General features: G+C 45.5%; 1 protein-coding gene across 1 annotated transcript in view; it reads right to left on the bottom strand.

The window, feature by feature from the left end:
* The window catches only part of MYO1E (myosin IE), a 118,173-nt gene that overhangs the window by 75,219 nt on the left and 27,993 nt on the right, over positions 1–14,961 (bottom strand). The window contains exon 2 of the mRNA XM_067471288.1: positions 2,994–3,137. Within this exon, the coding sequence (XP_067327389.1) occupies positions 2,994–3,137 (144 nt within the window). The remainder of the gene's footprint in view (positions 1–2,993; positions 3,138–14,961) is intronic.

Raw genomic sequence — 14,961 nt, 5'->3', positions numbered from 1 at the left:
AATAATTGTGCATTGTAATTGCTTATTGGTAATTTATGGATAATGTGTTAAGTCAATTGTTATATGTTGTATGGAAACACTGCTGTTTCTACTGTTTTTACTGTTTGTGAACCGCCGTGAGTCGCCTTCGGGCTTGAGATACAGCGGTATATAAGCAAAGTAAATAAATAATAAAATAAATAAAACCTTCTTAATGCTGCAACCCCTTAATACAGTTCCTCATGTTGTGGTGACCCCCAACCATAATCCTAACATTATGAATCGCCATGTAAATAATGATCTGCAGGATGTATTTTCAGTCACTGGAGCAAATTTGGCACAAATACCCTGTATGCCCAAATTTGAATACTGGTGGGGTTGGCGGGGGGATTGATATTGTCATTTGGGAGTTGCAGTTGCTGGGATTTATAGTTAACATGTAAACAAAGAGCATTCTGAACCCCACCAACAATGGAATTGAACCAAAGTTGGCACAGAGAACTTCTATGATCAACAGAAAATACTGGAAGGGTTTGGTGGGCATTGACCTTGAGTTTGGGAGTTGTAGTTCGCCTACATCCAGACAGCACTGTGGGCTCAAACAATGATGGATCTGGGCCAAACTTGGCACAGATACTCAATATGCCCAAATGTGAACACTGATGGGGTTTGAGGAAAATAGACTTTGACATTTGGGAGTTGTAGATACTGGGATTTATAGTTCACCTACAATCAAGGAGCGTTCTGAACCCCACCAATGATAGAATTGGGCCAAACTTCCCACACAGAACCCCCATGACCAACAGAAAATACTGTGATTTCTGATGGTCTTTGGCGACCCCCCTGACACCCCTTCATGACCCCCTCAGGGGTCCTGACCCCCAGGTTGAGAAACACTGATTTACATTATTATTATTTATATTAATTGATGTGCCTGATTGTTTACTCTCTGTTGTTTTGCTGTTGTAAAACATCAAATCACCTCTCAAAGAAAGATTCCCCCAGGCATTTCCAAGCCATTAAATGCTAATCAAGGTGGTCAGTTGAAACATTCATACTTAGCTCCAGCAGACAAAAGTCCTTTGTCCCACCCTGGTCTTTCCACAGATATATAAATCCATTTTCCTACTTCCAAGAGACCTCGCTACCTCTGAGGATGCTTGCCATAGATGCAGGCGAAACGTCAGGAGAAAATGCCTCTAGAACATGGCCATAGAGCCATGTTCTAACCTACAACAACCCAGTGATTCCTGCCATAAAAGCCTTCGACAATACATTAAACACCGTATATCTTCCCTGCAGAAACAATGGCCCCAAAAGTGGGACTTTGTCCCTTTGTGGATGTTCGCCCGCCCAGCAGTGAAGCTTTATGGCCTTTCAATGGCCTTTGTGTGAAGCCTGGAGGCCAAGGTGTGGCCCTCCTTCTCCTGGTTTTCTCAATGACATGTGCCCTCCTGCTCTGGGGGAAAAGCAAGGGAAAGGAAGGCCTCCTCTGCCTTCAGTGCCTAGGGGGCAGAGCCGCTGGCACCCCATTTTCCTTGGCACACAATAGCAGGGAACGAGAAATACAGACCGACCGAATAAAGGAGTAGGTTAGTTCTCAACTTGAAATTGTATGAAAGTCAGAATAGGGACATTTCTTAGGTGCAACTCCAGCCATATATGTGTGTGTGTATATAGGGATAGTATAGGGAAGGGCAAGCACCCCTGTGGAGTTTCCTTTGCTGCCTGCACCCCTCTCTCTTCAGGAGACTCCACCTCACTTTGTGTCCCCATAAGAACTGGATTTTGAAGCATTTGGCTTGTGCTTGAAACAAGGGTTGGAGAGAAACCTTCAGTGCAGAACCTTCTCCCCTGATAATCATAACTCTTCCAGGAGTGGATTTCCCTTCCTTTCCTTCAAAGATGGTCTCAGCCCTGTTGTTCTTAACTCTGAGATAGATTTGGAAGAGACCCCCAAAGGCAATCCAGTCCAGCCTCCTGGTCTGTATTTCTCGTTCCCTCCTGTGAACCACCGACTCCTCCTGAGAAAAATGTATAATATCTCAAAGGACTACCACCTCAACCGCCTCAAAGGAAACCTGCTACAAAACAGGAGCTTTTTTGTTGAGTTCCAGGGCCAGAGAAGCAGATGACGGAAACAGAAGAACGGCCTGCCTCAGGGGAGCGTGCTTGCTCCATCCATGTTCAGCATCTACACAAATGACCAGCCACTGCTAGAAGGGACAGAGAGCTTCATCTACGCTGATGATCGTGCCATTACTGCTCAAGCAGGGAGCTTTGAGATGGTTGAACAGAAGCTCTCTGAAGCTCTAGGTGCTCTTACTGCCTATTACAGGGAAAACCAGCTGATCCCTAATCCATCTAAAACACAGACATGTGCTTTTCACCTTAAGAACAGACAAGCATCCTGAGCTCTGAGGATGACCTGGGAAGGAATCCCACTGGAGCATTGCAGCGCACCCAGATACCTGGGAGTCACTCTGGACCGTTCTCTTACCTACAAGAAGCACTGCCTGAACATCAAGCAAAAAGTGGGTCCTAGAAACAATATCATACGAAAGCTGACTGGCACAACTTGGGGATCACAACCAGACACAGTGAAGACATCTACCCTTGCGCTATGCTACTCTGCTGCTGAGTACGCATGCCCAGTGTGGAACACATCTCACCACGCTAAAACAGTGGATGTGGCTCTTAATGAGACATGCCGCATTATCACGGGGTATCTGCGCCCTATACCACTGGAGAAATTACACTGCTTAGACGGTATTGCACCACCTGACATCCGCCGGGAAGCAGAAATGTAATACAATTGACTGGTTGCCCTGACACGACAAATAAATAAATCCAGTCCAGCCCTGTTCTGAACTGAGAATTATTTGTAAGTCAGGTGTTTGTAACTTGGGGACCCCCAAAGGTCATCCAGTTCAGCCCCGTTCTGAACTGTGAATCGGGTATTTGTAACTTGGAGACCTCATCCTATCCCACTGGACTTCCCTGGGAAAGGATACGAAGATGTAGTCGTCCATGTAGCGCTTCTTGAGGTTCTCCACGATGGAGTCTTCGGAGATCTTGGAGAGGAGGACCATGTCATCCACTCCGCTCTGTTTGACGTTGTGGCTCTGCCAGTGGTAGCGGAAGTGGCCTTTGCTGCCCTGGAGAAAGAAGGAAGGAAGGAAGGAAAGAGAAAGAGAGAGAGAAAGAGAGACAGAGAGATCGGGTCAGTAAAGAGGAATGAGGAACGGCCTTGTAATGTAATGTTCGTTTGTGGGATTAACAGAACTCAAAAACCACTGGATGAATTGACACCAAATTTGGACAGCATACACCTAACAACCCAATGTATGTCCTTCACTCAAAATTTTTTGATTTTGTCATTTGGGAGTTGTAGTTGCTGGGATTTATAGTTCACCTACAATCAAAGAGCATTCTGACCTCCGCCAATGATGGAACTGAACCAAATTGGCACATAGGACTCCCTTTACCAACAGAAAACACTAGAAGGGTTTCGTGGGCACTGACCTTGAGTTTGGGAGTTGTAGTTCACCTACATCCAGAGAGCACTGTGTACTCAAACAATGATGGATCTAGACCAAACTTGGCACAAATATTCCATATGCCCAAGTATGAACACAGATGGAGTTTGGGGCAAATAGACCTTGACATTTGGAATTTGTAGTTACTGGGATTTATAGTTCACTTACAATCAAAGAGCATTCTGAACCCCATCAATGACAGAATTGGGGCAAACTTCCCGTACAGAACCCCCATGACCAACAGAAAATACTTAAGGCCATCCAGTCCAACTTTTTTCACCAGGGCAAGAAAATGTAATCAAAGCCCTCCTGACAAAGAGCCATCCAGTCATAAATATAGATAGATATATATGATTCACACGCAGTCATAGATATAGATATGATTCTCACACACACACGCAGAGATAGTATCATAGATTTGAAAGGGACCCCTAAAGAAGGACTATGATGTGTTGTATATTCCAGAGTAGGCAAACCAGACACTCTCCACATCAACACTGACAAAGAAACAACGAGAAATACTGTTTACCCACAAGAATAAAGAAATTACATATATTAGAAACCAACAGTTTCTCATTACTTTATTTTCCAGATCACCAGATTTGGCCACAGAAATGCGTGGCAGGGGACAGCTAGTAAATACATAAATACAATAAAAATGAACATGTGCAATTAAAACTTTAAAAAACCAAACAGCAGTATTAAAACAATTATTAAAATCACAGACAAGCTACTTTCCTCCAGAGCAGTGTTTCTCAACCTGGGGATCGGGACCCCTGTGGGGGTCGCAAGGGGGTGTTAGAGGGGTCGCCAAAGACCATCAGAAAACTGTTGGTCATGGGGGTTCTGTGTGGAAAGTTTGGTCCAATTCTATCGTTGGTGGGGTTCAGAATGCTATTTCATTGTGGGTGAACTATAAATCCCAACAAGTACAATTCCCAAATGGCAAGGTCTATTTTCTCCAAACTCTACCAGTGTTCACATTTGAGCATATTGAGTATTTTTTGTGACAAGTTTGATCCAGATCCACCATTGCTTGAGTCCACAGTGTTCTCTGGATGTAGGTGAACTACAATTCCAAAAACTCAAGGTCAATGTCCACCAGACCTTCCCAGTATTTTCTCTTGGTCATGGGAATTCTGTGCGCCATGTTTGATTCAATTCCATCTTTCATGGAGTTCAGGAGACTCTTTGATTTTAGGTGAACTATAAATCCCAGCAACTCCAGCATTACCAAATGACAAAATCAATCACCCCCAACCCCACCAGTATTCAAATTTGGGGCGTATCGGGTATTTGTGCCAAATTTGGTCCAGTGACTGAAAATACATCCTGCATATCAGATATTTACATTACAATTCATAACAGTAGCAAAATTAGTTATGAAGTAGCAACGAAAATAACATTATGGTTGGGGGTCACCACAACATGAGGACCTGTACTAAGGGGTCGCGGCATTAGGAAGGCTGAGAGCCACTGCTCCAGAGCAAATGCTCAATACAGGAAAGAAACCAAAACGTTTGGCAGGTGGCCTATCGCTCCAGAAAAACTTGCCAAGGGGAATCAAAGCAAGAGGATGGATAATAAATGCTGGAAATGCCACCACCTGCACGTGGTGGGCCTGTCCTAAATTTGGGACTGCTATTAAGGAAACAATCCAAATAATTTTGCCACAGAATAGACCATCTTCACCAGAAATATAGTTGTTGGTCCTGGCAAATGATGCCATCAATAAGAAAAATGTTGTTTTCTTTCAAAATGCAACAACAGCTGCCCAAATAGACACTGGAAAGAAAGTAAATGGAAAACCCACCTGTACACTAATGCTGCTAAACTTTGCACAATTTGATAAACTAACTTGTCTCCTTAGAAACAAAACAATACAACGGTTTGCAAAACAATTGGGAGCCTTTAGCAGAATACGATACAGGCGTAATATTTACAGACTCCTCCTGAGTGAGTAGAAATACATTGTCAGAAAGAGGAGTAGGATTATGGCAGATGGTGTAAAATATGATCACTTTTGAAAACTTTATGTCAAGTTTACATATACACTGCTTGTTAAGAGCTTTGATGGGACAAAATATTGAAAGACTCCATCTCGGTGTCAGGTCGGGAAGTTGCCTTTCAAATGGAGATCTGTATGTTTTGCTATTTCAAAAGGGAGGGGATTCTTTTGCTATTTCAAAAGGGATTCTTCTGGGCAACCGTTCCTAAGGTGGTTCAGCCAGCATGGCCAGAGTGGGGAGCAGGTCTCTTTGCTCTACCCAAAGAACATCTCTCACACTGAATCCTGGGAGTCCCACTTATTCAATACATTACTGCTCAAGCAGGAAGCTTTGAGATGGTAGAACAGAAGCTCTCCAAAGCTCTAGGTGCCCTTACCGCCTACTACAGGGAAAACCCGGTGATCCCTAATCCATCTAAACACAGACATGTGCCTTCCACCTTAAGAACAGACAAGCACCCCGAGCTCTGAGGATTACCTGGGAAGGAATCCCACTGGAGCATTGCAGCGCACCCAAATACCTGGGAGTCACCCTGGACCGTGCTCTGACATACAAGAAGCACTGCCTGAATATCGAGCAAAAGGTGGGCTCTAGAAAGAATATCATACGAAAGCTGACTGGCACAACCTGGGGATCACAACCAGACACAGTGAAGACATCTGCCTTTGTGCTATGCTACTCTGCTGCTGAGTACGCATGCCCAGTGTGGAACACATCTCACCATGCTAAAACATGATGTGGCTCTTAATGAGACATGCCGCATTATCAGGGGGTGTCTGCGCCCTACACTACTGGAGAAATTACACTGTCTAGCCGGTATTGCACCACCTGACATCCGCCGGGAAGTAGCAGCCAATAGTGAAAGGACCAAGGCAGTGACATCTCCAGCTCATCCCCTGTTTGGGTATCAGCCAGCACGTCAACGACTTAAATGAAGAAATACTTTTCTAAGATCTACAGAGACACTCGCTGGAACACCCCAGCAAGCGAGAGTCCAAAAGTGGCAGACTCAAACTCAGAACCTCAATCAATGGCTGATACCAAATGAGAGACTCCCTCCTGGGCACACAGAAAACTGGGCGATTTGGAAGGCGCTGAACTGACTGCGCTCTGGCACCATGAGATGCAGAGCCAACCTTCAGAAACGGGGCTACAAAGTAGAATCCACGACATGCGAGTGTGGAGAAGAGCAAACCACTGACCACCTGCTGCAATGCAACCTGAGCCCTGCTACATGCACAAGGGAGGACCTTCTTGCGGCAACACCAGAGGCACTCCAAGTGGCCAGATCAACTACCAAGCTTGCAAACTTTGTGCTTTGTCTGTTTGTTTGTTTTATTCTGTTAGAAACGTAATACAATTGTCTGGTTGCCCCTGACACGATAAATAAATAAAATAAATAGATGAGGGGCCAGGACATTTTTGAAAAACATAGAACCTGGGCGTTTGTTTTTGGCCTGTAAATGCGCGACTGAACCCTAAGCGACAACAAGTTGACAAGAGAGAGAAATGGGGCAGTTTGTGGGCAAAAGAGTGGACCAGGGAGCCACATCAACACTGACAAAGAAACAGCAAGAAATCCTGTTTACCCAAGCAGAAAGACATTACATAGATTAGAAACCAACACTTTCTCATTACTTTATTTTCCAGATCACCAGACTGGGCCACAGCAACGCGTGGCGGGGACTGCTAGTCATTAATATAAGTCTGTTGAAAGAGCGAAGGATCGAAAGCAAAGCATCCCAAGGCGAGGCAGGCCTGCAGCCGTTCTCCTTCCTCCTGAAAGGCCTTTCCTGAGGCTCATGCTTTCCACCTGCAAATCTCCTGGGAAGACAAGCGGACAAACGCCAGCGTGCTGGAAGAAGCAAAGACCACCAGCATTGAAGCGATGGTCCTCCAACATCAACTCCGCTGGACAGGCCACGTTGTTCGGATGCCTGACCACCGTCTCCCAAAGCAGTTGCTCTACTCCGAACTCAAGAACGGAAAACGGAATGTTGGTGGACAGGACAAGAGATTTAAAGATGGGCTCAAAGCCAACCTTAAAAACTCTGGCATAGACACTGAGAACTGGGAGGCCCTGGCCCTTGAGCGCTCCAGCTGGAGGTCAGCTGTGACCAGCAGTGCTGCAGAATTCGAGGAGGCACGAGTGGAGGGTGAAAGAGAGAAACGTGCCAGGAGGAAGGCGCGTCAAGCCAACCCCGACCGGGACCGCCTTCCACCTGGAAACCAATGCCCTCACTGCGGAAGAAGATGCAGAGCAAGAATAGGGCTCCACAGCCACCTACGGACCCACAAGGAAACCCATGATGGAAGACCATCTTACTCGTCCAACGAGGGATCGCCTAAGTAAGTAAGTAAGTAAGCTTTCCACCTGAAACAAGCTGTTTTGCGCTCTTATGGGGCTGTGGACACTGAAATTGAATCCAGAAAAACTTACAGGGCTTTAAGCCCCAAAGGAAAACCGAATGGGACTCCAGAAAAGGCAGCAGTGGCCAGCAGAAGTGTGAGCCCGCTGCGCTTTCCTTTGGGAAAGAAAGGCTGCTCTGAGGGATGGTCCGGGGAAAATGCAAGAGCCTTTCATCCTTTAAAAGGAACTTCCGGAGGAATATTCCCCCATCTGTTCACCAGCTTGGAAGCGGAACAAAACAGCAATCCGAACGGAGCAAAGATTGTCAGGACTTCCTTCCCAGTTTCAAAGCCATCAACAAGGAGAGGATGTCTCTCCATGAGCATAATACTTCCTATAAATAAACATGAATGGAGCAGCCAGATTTAAGCAGAGAGCCTTCTGCCCAGACTAAACAAAGGCACCAGAAGGCCACCCTGCAGGGCCCTAAAAGGCTCGGCTCATAATATAATGCCACAATACTAATATTATATTAGTATTATATATATATATATATATATATATAATCAGCTCCATTGTTCTTAACTAGGAGTTGTTTGTAAATTGGGTGGGTGTTTGTAACTCGGGGATCTCAGCCTATAGAATAATGTTTTGCTGGCACAATTACAGGGCGTTTGCCACCTCCAAAGCCGAGAGAGTGTGACTTTCCTAAAGTCAAAGCAGGGACTCAGAAACCCGGTCTCCGGCTCGTAAGTCGCCGGACTTTGCCGCAACTACAGCCAGAGGAACACCACAATGATCCACTTGAAAACCTCTTGCAGGAAGTTGTTTGCGACCCACAAATCAGGATTTCAGTCAGGTCAAATGAGAAAGTGAGGGAAATCGAAAGAGGGGAAAGGCTCTGCAAACAGCACTGCCGGCCTTGGCTGCTTTCCCCAAAAGGCAGTTGCCTTTGATAGACCGTCCCAGGTGAGAGACAGACTTCTCTTTGTGCTTCTGTTTGAACAAAAGAGAAGCTCATTTGGCTTTGAGCTGCTGCAGAAAGAAAGAAAGAAAGAAAGAAAGAAAGAAAGAAAGAGGGAGAGAGAGGGAGAGCGCTGCTGGATAAAGCTGGAATGAACACACATTTTTCCTTGGATTAGTAGGCAGCCTGAATACTTAGACCATTGAGGGCCTGATCCTGGGGATATTATCATGATTTTGCAGCCAGGTGGAGAGGTGACCCTTTGTCCTCGGCAGGCCGGTCTTTCCTGCCCGGCTAGTTTGGCAGGTGGAGATGATGGGCCACACGCTCACTTTTCTCTCTCTCCCAACTTCTGGCCACAAACAATTTTCAGAACTGAGTGCAAGAAGCGATTGATCTACGGCTCTGAGACAGGAAGCTGCGAAAAACCGAAGGCAGCACAGAACAGTCGCCCAGAGGGACCTCAAAGGGCATCTATTCCAAAGCAAGAATATTTATTTGTTTGTTTATTTACTGTTTTTATACCCCGCTACCATCTCCCGCAGGACTCGGTGCGGCTTACAAGAGGCCAAGCCCAATCTATATAAATCAAAATGTAATGTGGCCATATAGCCCGGAAAAACCTACAACAACCCAGTGATTCCGGCCATGAAAGCCTTCGACAATACAACGTAATGTTAAATGTATTGTCGAAGGCTTTCATGGCCGGAATCACTCAGTTCTTGTGGGTTTTTTCGGGCTATATGGCCATGTTCTAGAGGCATTTCTCCTGACGTTTCGCCTGCATCTAGGGCAAGCTTCCTCAGAGGTGAGGCCTCAGACCTCTACCTCTGAGGAAGCTTGCCCTAGATGCAGGCGAAACGTCAGGAGAAATGCCTCTAGAACATGGCCATATAGCCCGAAAAAACCCACAAGAACTGAACGTAATATTAGTTCGTGCTACCATCAGAACTCAAAAGCCACTGGGAGAATTGACACCAAATTTGGACACAAGACACCTAACAGTCCAATGTATGTCCTCCACTCAAAAAAATTGATTTTGTCATTTCGGAATTGTCGTTGCTGGGATTTATAGTTTACCTACAATCAATCTGAACTCCACCAATGATGGAATTGGGCCAAACTTAGCACACAGGGCTCCCATGACCAACAGAAAAAAACTGGAAGGGTTTGGTGGACATTGACCTTGAGTTTGGGAATTGTAGTTCACCCACATCCAGAGAGCACTGTGGTCTCAAACAATGATGGATCTGGACCAAACTTGGCACAAAAATTCCATATGCCCAAATATTAACAGAGATGGAGTTTAAGGGAAATAGACCTTGACATTTGGGATGTAATGTTAGTTCGTGCTACCATCAGAACTCAAAAGCCTCTGGGAGAATTGACACCAAATTTGGACACAAAACACCTAACAGTCCAATTTATGTCCTCCACTAAAAAAAAAAATTGATTTTGTCATTTCGGAATTGTCGTTGCTGGGATTTATAGTTTACCTACAATCAATCTGAACTCCACCAATGATGGAATTGGGCCAAACTTAGCACACAGGGCTCCCATGACCAACAGAAAAAAACTGGAAGGGTTTGGTGGACATTGACCTTGAGTTGGGGAATTGTAGTTCACCCACATCCAGAGAGCACTGTGGTCTCAAACAATTTATTTATTTATTTACTTTATTTGTATACCGCACTATCTCAGCCCGTAGGCGACTCAGTGCGGTTTACAACAGGACAATATACAAAGTGCATAGCATTAACATCTAACAGTCATTAAAGCAGTTAAAACAATACAACAATACATCAGCAAATGAACAAACATCAATACATCCAATAACTAATCCATCACGTCTCATCAGTAAAATCACAATCCGATCTCCTCATCCATTATTCCAATGATGGATCTGGACCAAACTTGGCATGAATATTCCATATGCCCAAATATGAACACAGATGGAGTTTAAGGGAAATAGACCTTGACATTTGGGAGTTGTAGTTGCTGGGATTTATAGTTCACCTACAATCAAAGAGCATTCTGAACTCCACCAATGATGGAATTGAACCAAACATGGCATACAGGACTTCCATGACCAACAGAACACACTGGAAGGGTTTGGTGGACATTGACCTTGAGTTTGGGAATTGTAGTTCACCCACATCCAGAGAGCACTGTGGACTCAAACAATGATGGATCTGGACCAAACTTGGCACGAATATTCCAGATGCCCAAATATGATGGAGTTTAAGGGAAATAGACCTTGACATTTGGCAAATTTGAATACTGGTGGGGTTGGCGGGGGGTGGGTTGATTTTATCCCGTGGGAGTTGTAGTTGCTGGGATTTATAGTTCACCTACAATCAAAGAGCATTCTGAACTCCACCAATGATGGAATTGAACCAAACATGGCATACAGGACTTCCATGAGCAACAGAACACACTGGAAAGGTTTGGTGGGCATTGACCTTGAGTTTGGGAGTTGTAGTTCACCTACATCCAGAGAGCACTGTGGACTCAAACAATGATGGATTTGTATAAACTTGACACAAAAATTCCATATGCCTAAATATGAACACAGATGGCGTTTGGAGGAAATAGACTTGGGATTTGTAGTTACTGGGATTTATAGTTCACTACAATTAAAGAGCATTCTGAAACCCACAAACGACAGAAATGGGGCAAACTTCCCACACAGAACCCCCATGACAAACAGAAAATACTTAAGGCCATCCAGTCTAACTCTCTTCACCAGGGCAATAAAATGTAATTGGAGCCCTCCTGACAAAGAGCCATCCAGCCATAGATACAGATATGATTCTCTCACACACACACAGATATAGTATCATAGATTTGAAAGAGACCCTTAAAGAAGGACTATGATATGTTGCATATTCCAGAGTAGCAAACAAGACACTTTCCACGTCAATTCTGACAAAGAAACAAAAAGAAATACTGTTTACTCAGAAGCATAAAGGAATTACATATATTAGAAACCAACACTTTCTCATTACTTTGTTTTCCAGATCACCAGACTGGGCCACAGCAACGCCTGGCAGGGGACAGCTAGTAACATCATAAAAGCAACAACAACAAAACAATAAATAACTCATGAAAAGTAAAACAATACAATAATAACACAACACATTTAAAATATGTGAAAATTTTAAAAGTTAAAAGCTGGAGAGTTCAAAGGGGATAGGAGGAATACTTTAGGGTAGGTGGACGTGCAGACAGTTCTAAATCTCTCATAAAGTGCATTAAGGACATATTGCTTAGGATTCCTTATTCTGGGAAGGCACACCGGAACATCCACGTTTTCAAGCTCCTTCTAAAGACTGCCAATGTTGGGGCATGCCTGATGTCCTTGGGGAGGGAGTTCCAGAATCCTGGGGCCACCACCTAGAAGGTCCTGTCCCTCGTCCCCACCAAGCGCGCCTGTGAAGCAGGTGGGATCGTGAGCAGGGCCTCACCAGATGAACAAAGAGATCGTGTGGGTTCGTATACAGAAATGCGGTCACGAAGGTAGATGGGTCCCAAACCGTTTAGGGCTTTGTAGGTAAGCACCTGCACCTTGATTTGGGCCCCCGGAAAATGAATGGCAGCCAATGGAGCTCCTTAAACAGGAGGGTTGAACTCTCCCTGTAAGGAGCACCAGTTAACAGCCTGGCTGCTGCCCGCTGTACCAACTGGAATTTCCGGGCCATTTTCAAGGGCAGCCCCACGTAGAGTGCATTACAGTAGTCCAATCTAGAGGTGACTAAGGCATGGACCACCCCGGCCAGATCCGCCTTCATGAGGTACGGTCGCAGTTGGCGCATGAGTCCCAATTGTGCAAAGGCCCTCCCAGACACCACCGATGCCTGAGCTTCAAACGTAAGTGCTGACTCCAGGAGGACACCCAAATTGCGGACCTGTGACTTCAGGGGGAGCGCAACCCCATCCAGCACTGGTTGCCACCCTACACCTCGATCTGGAATACACAGCCGAAGCCCTCCCGACAGAGGGCCACCCAGCCTCTGTTTAAAAGTTGACAAAGGAAGAATGTCTTCCTAACATTCAGGTGGAGTCTGAATCCATCGGTCAGGTCCTTGTTTCCAGAGCTGCAGAAATCCAGCGGATCACAGGCTAAATACACCCAATTCCCCTGACAACAGCATTTGGTGGGTTTGTTCTTTCTTTCCAGACAGATTATTATTGCAATAACAAGGTGCACTGAAACCTTCCAGAAAACGGAGACTCGGCATACAATTACATCTCGGTCTACAGTGAATTGCAGCCGAGGGTCGTATTTCACAGGCGGGTGATACGGGCCCGTTCCGGCACATTGGCGGCCAAGAATGCCCAGGAAACAGAGGCCATCATTACTATGTGAGGCCTCCTCATCCATAGTTGCTTCATAGAAAGGTGTGATTTCAGGTGGAATCTCCTTGCATGGTGTCGTTGTCACAGAATCATATTTTGGTCGTGTCAGGAGCGACTTGAGAAACTGCAAGTCGCTTCTGGTGTGAGAGAATTGGCTGTCTGCAAGGATGTTGCCCAGGGGACGCCTGGATGATTTGATATTTTTATCATCCTTGTGGGAGGATTCTCTCATATTCCCTCATGAGGAGCTGGAGCTGATAGAGGGAGCTCATCCGCCTCTCCCCGGATTCAAACCTGTGACCTGTCGGTCTTCAGTCCTGCTGGCACAGGGGTTTAACCCAGTGCACCACCGGGGGCTCCTATAGAATCATAGAATCATAGAGTTGGAAGAAACCTTGCGGGCCATCCTGTCCAACCCCCCACGAAGAAGCAGAAAAATCACGTTCAAAGCACCCTCAACAGATGGCCATCTAGCCTCTGTTTAAAAGCCTCCCTAGAAAGAGCCTCCACCACACTTTCTGGTAGAGAGTTCCACTGCTGAACAGCTCTCACAATTAGGAAGTTCTTCCTAATGTTCAGGTGGAATCTCCCTTCCTATAGTTTGAAGCCATTGTTCCATTGCGTCCTAGTCTCCAGGGCAGCAGAAAACTCCCTCCTCCCTATGACTTCCTCTCACATATTTATACATGGCTATCATGTCTCCTCTCAGCCTTCTCTTCTGAAGGCGAAACATGCCTAGTTCTTTAAGCCGCTCCTCATAGGGCTTGTTCTCCAGACCCTCGATCATTTGAGTTGCCCTCCTCTGGACAAATTCCAGCTTACGAGTCAACATCTCCCTTCCATTGTGGTTCCCAGAATTGGACACAGTATTCCTGGTCTGGTCTAACCAAGGCAGAATAGAGCATAACTTCCCTGGATCTAGACCAGTGGTTCATCAACCTGGGGTCCCCAGATGTTTTTGGCCTACAACTCCCAGAAATCCCAGCCAGTTTACCAGCTGTTAGGATTTCTGGCCACATCATGAGGAGACAGCAAAGCCTAGAGAAGACAATTAAGTGGAAGGTAAAAGGAAGAGGGGCTGACCAAGGGCAAGATGAATAGATGGCATCCTTGAAGTGACTGGACTGACCTTGAAGGAGCTGGGGGTGGTGACGGCCGACAGGGAGCTCTGGCGTGGGCTGGTCCATGAGGTCACGAAGAGTCGGAGACGCCTGAACGAATTAACAACAACAACAAGGATTTCTGGGAGTTGAAGGCCAAAAACATCTGGGGAATCCAGGTTGAGAACCACTGATCTAGACACTATACTCCTATTGATGCAGGCCAAAATCCCATTGGTTTTTTTTTTGCCATTACTGTTTTTGCATTTCATCATCTTACATTGTTGTATTTTTATGAGCAGTTTAGCCTTTGTTTATATGTTTCAATAGAAAAAATATTTTTAAAAAATAGAGATTTGCAGCTGCTTCTCCTTCACTACCTCTGAGGATGCTTGCCATAGATGCAGGCGAAACGTGCGAAAAAGATCTTGGAGTCCTCGTGGACAGCAAGTTAAACATGAGCCAACAATGTGATGTGGCGGCAAAAAAAGCCAATGGGATTTTGGCCTGCATCAATAGGAGCATAGTGTCTAGATCTAAGGAAGTAATGCTACCCCTCTATTCTGCTTTGGTTAGACCACATCTGGAATATTGTGTCCAATTCTGGGCACCACAATTCAAGAGAGATATTGACAAGCTGGAATGTGTCCAGAGGAGGGCG

This window comes from Anolis sagrei, chromosome 9 (genome assembly GCF_037176765.1).
Source record: "Anolis sagrei isolate rAnoSag1 chromosome 9, rAnoSag1.mat, whole genome shotgun sequence".
Taxonomy (NCBI): Eukaryota; Metazoa; Chordata; class Lepidosauria; order Squamata; family Dactyloidae; genus Anolis; species Anolis sagrei.
Note: the sequence above shows the minus strand (reverse complement) of the source record. Positions and strands in the feature narration are given on the sequence as shown.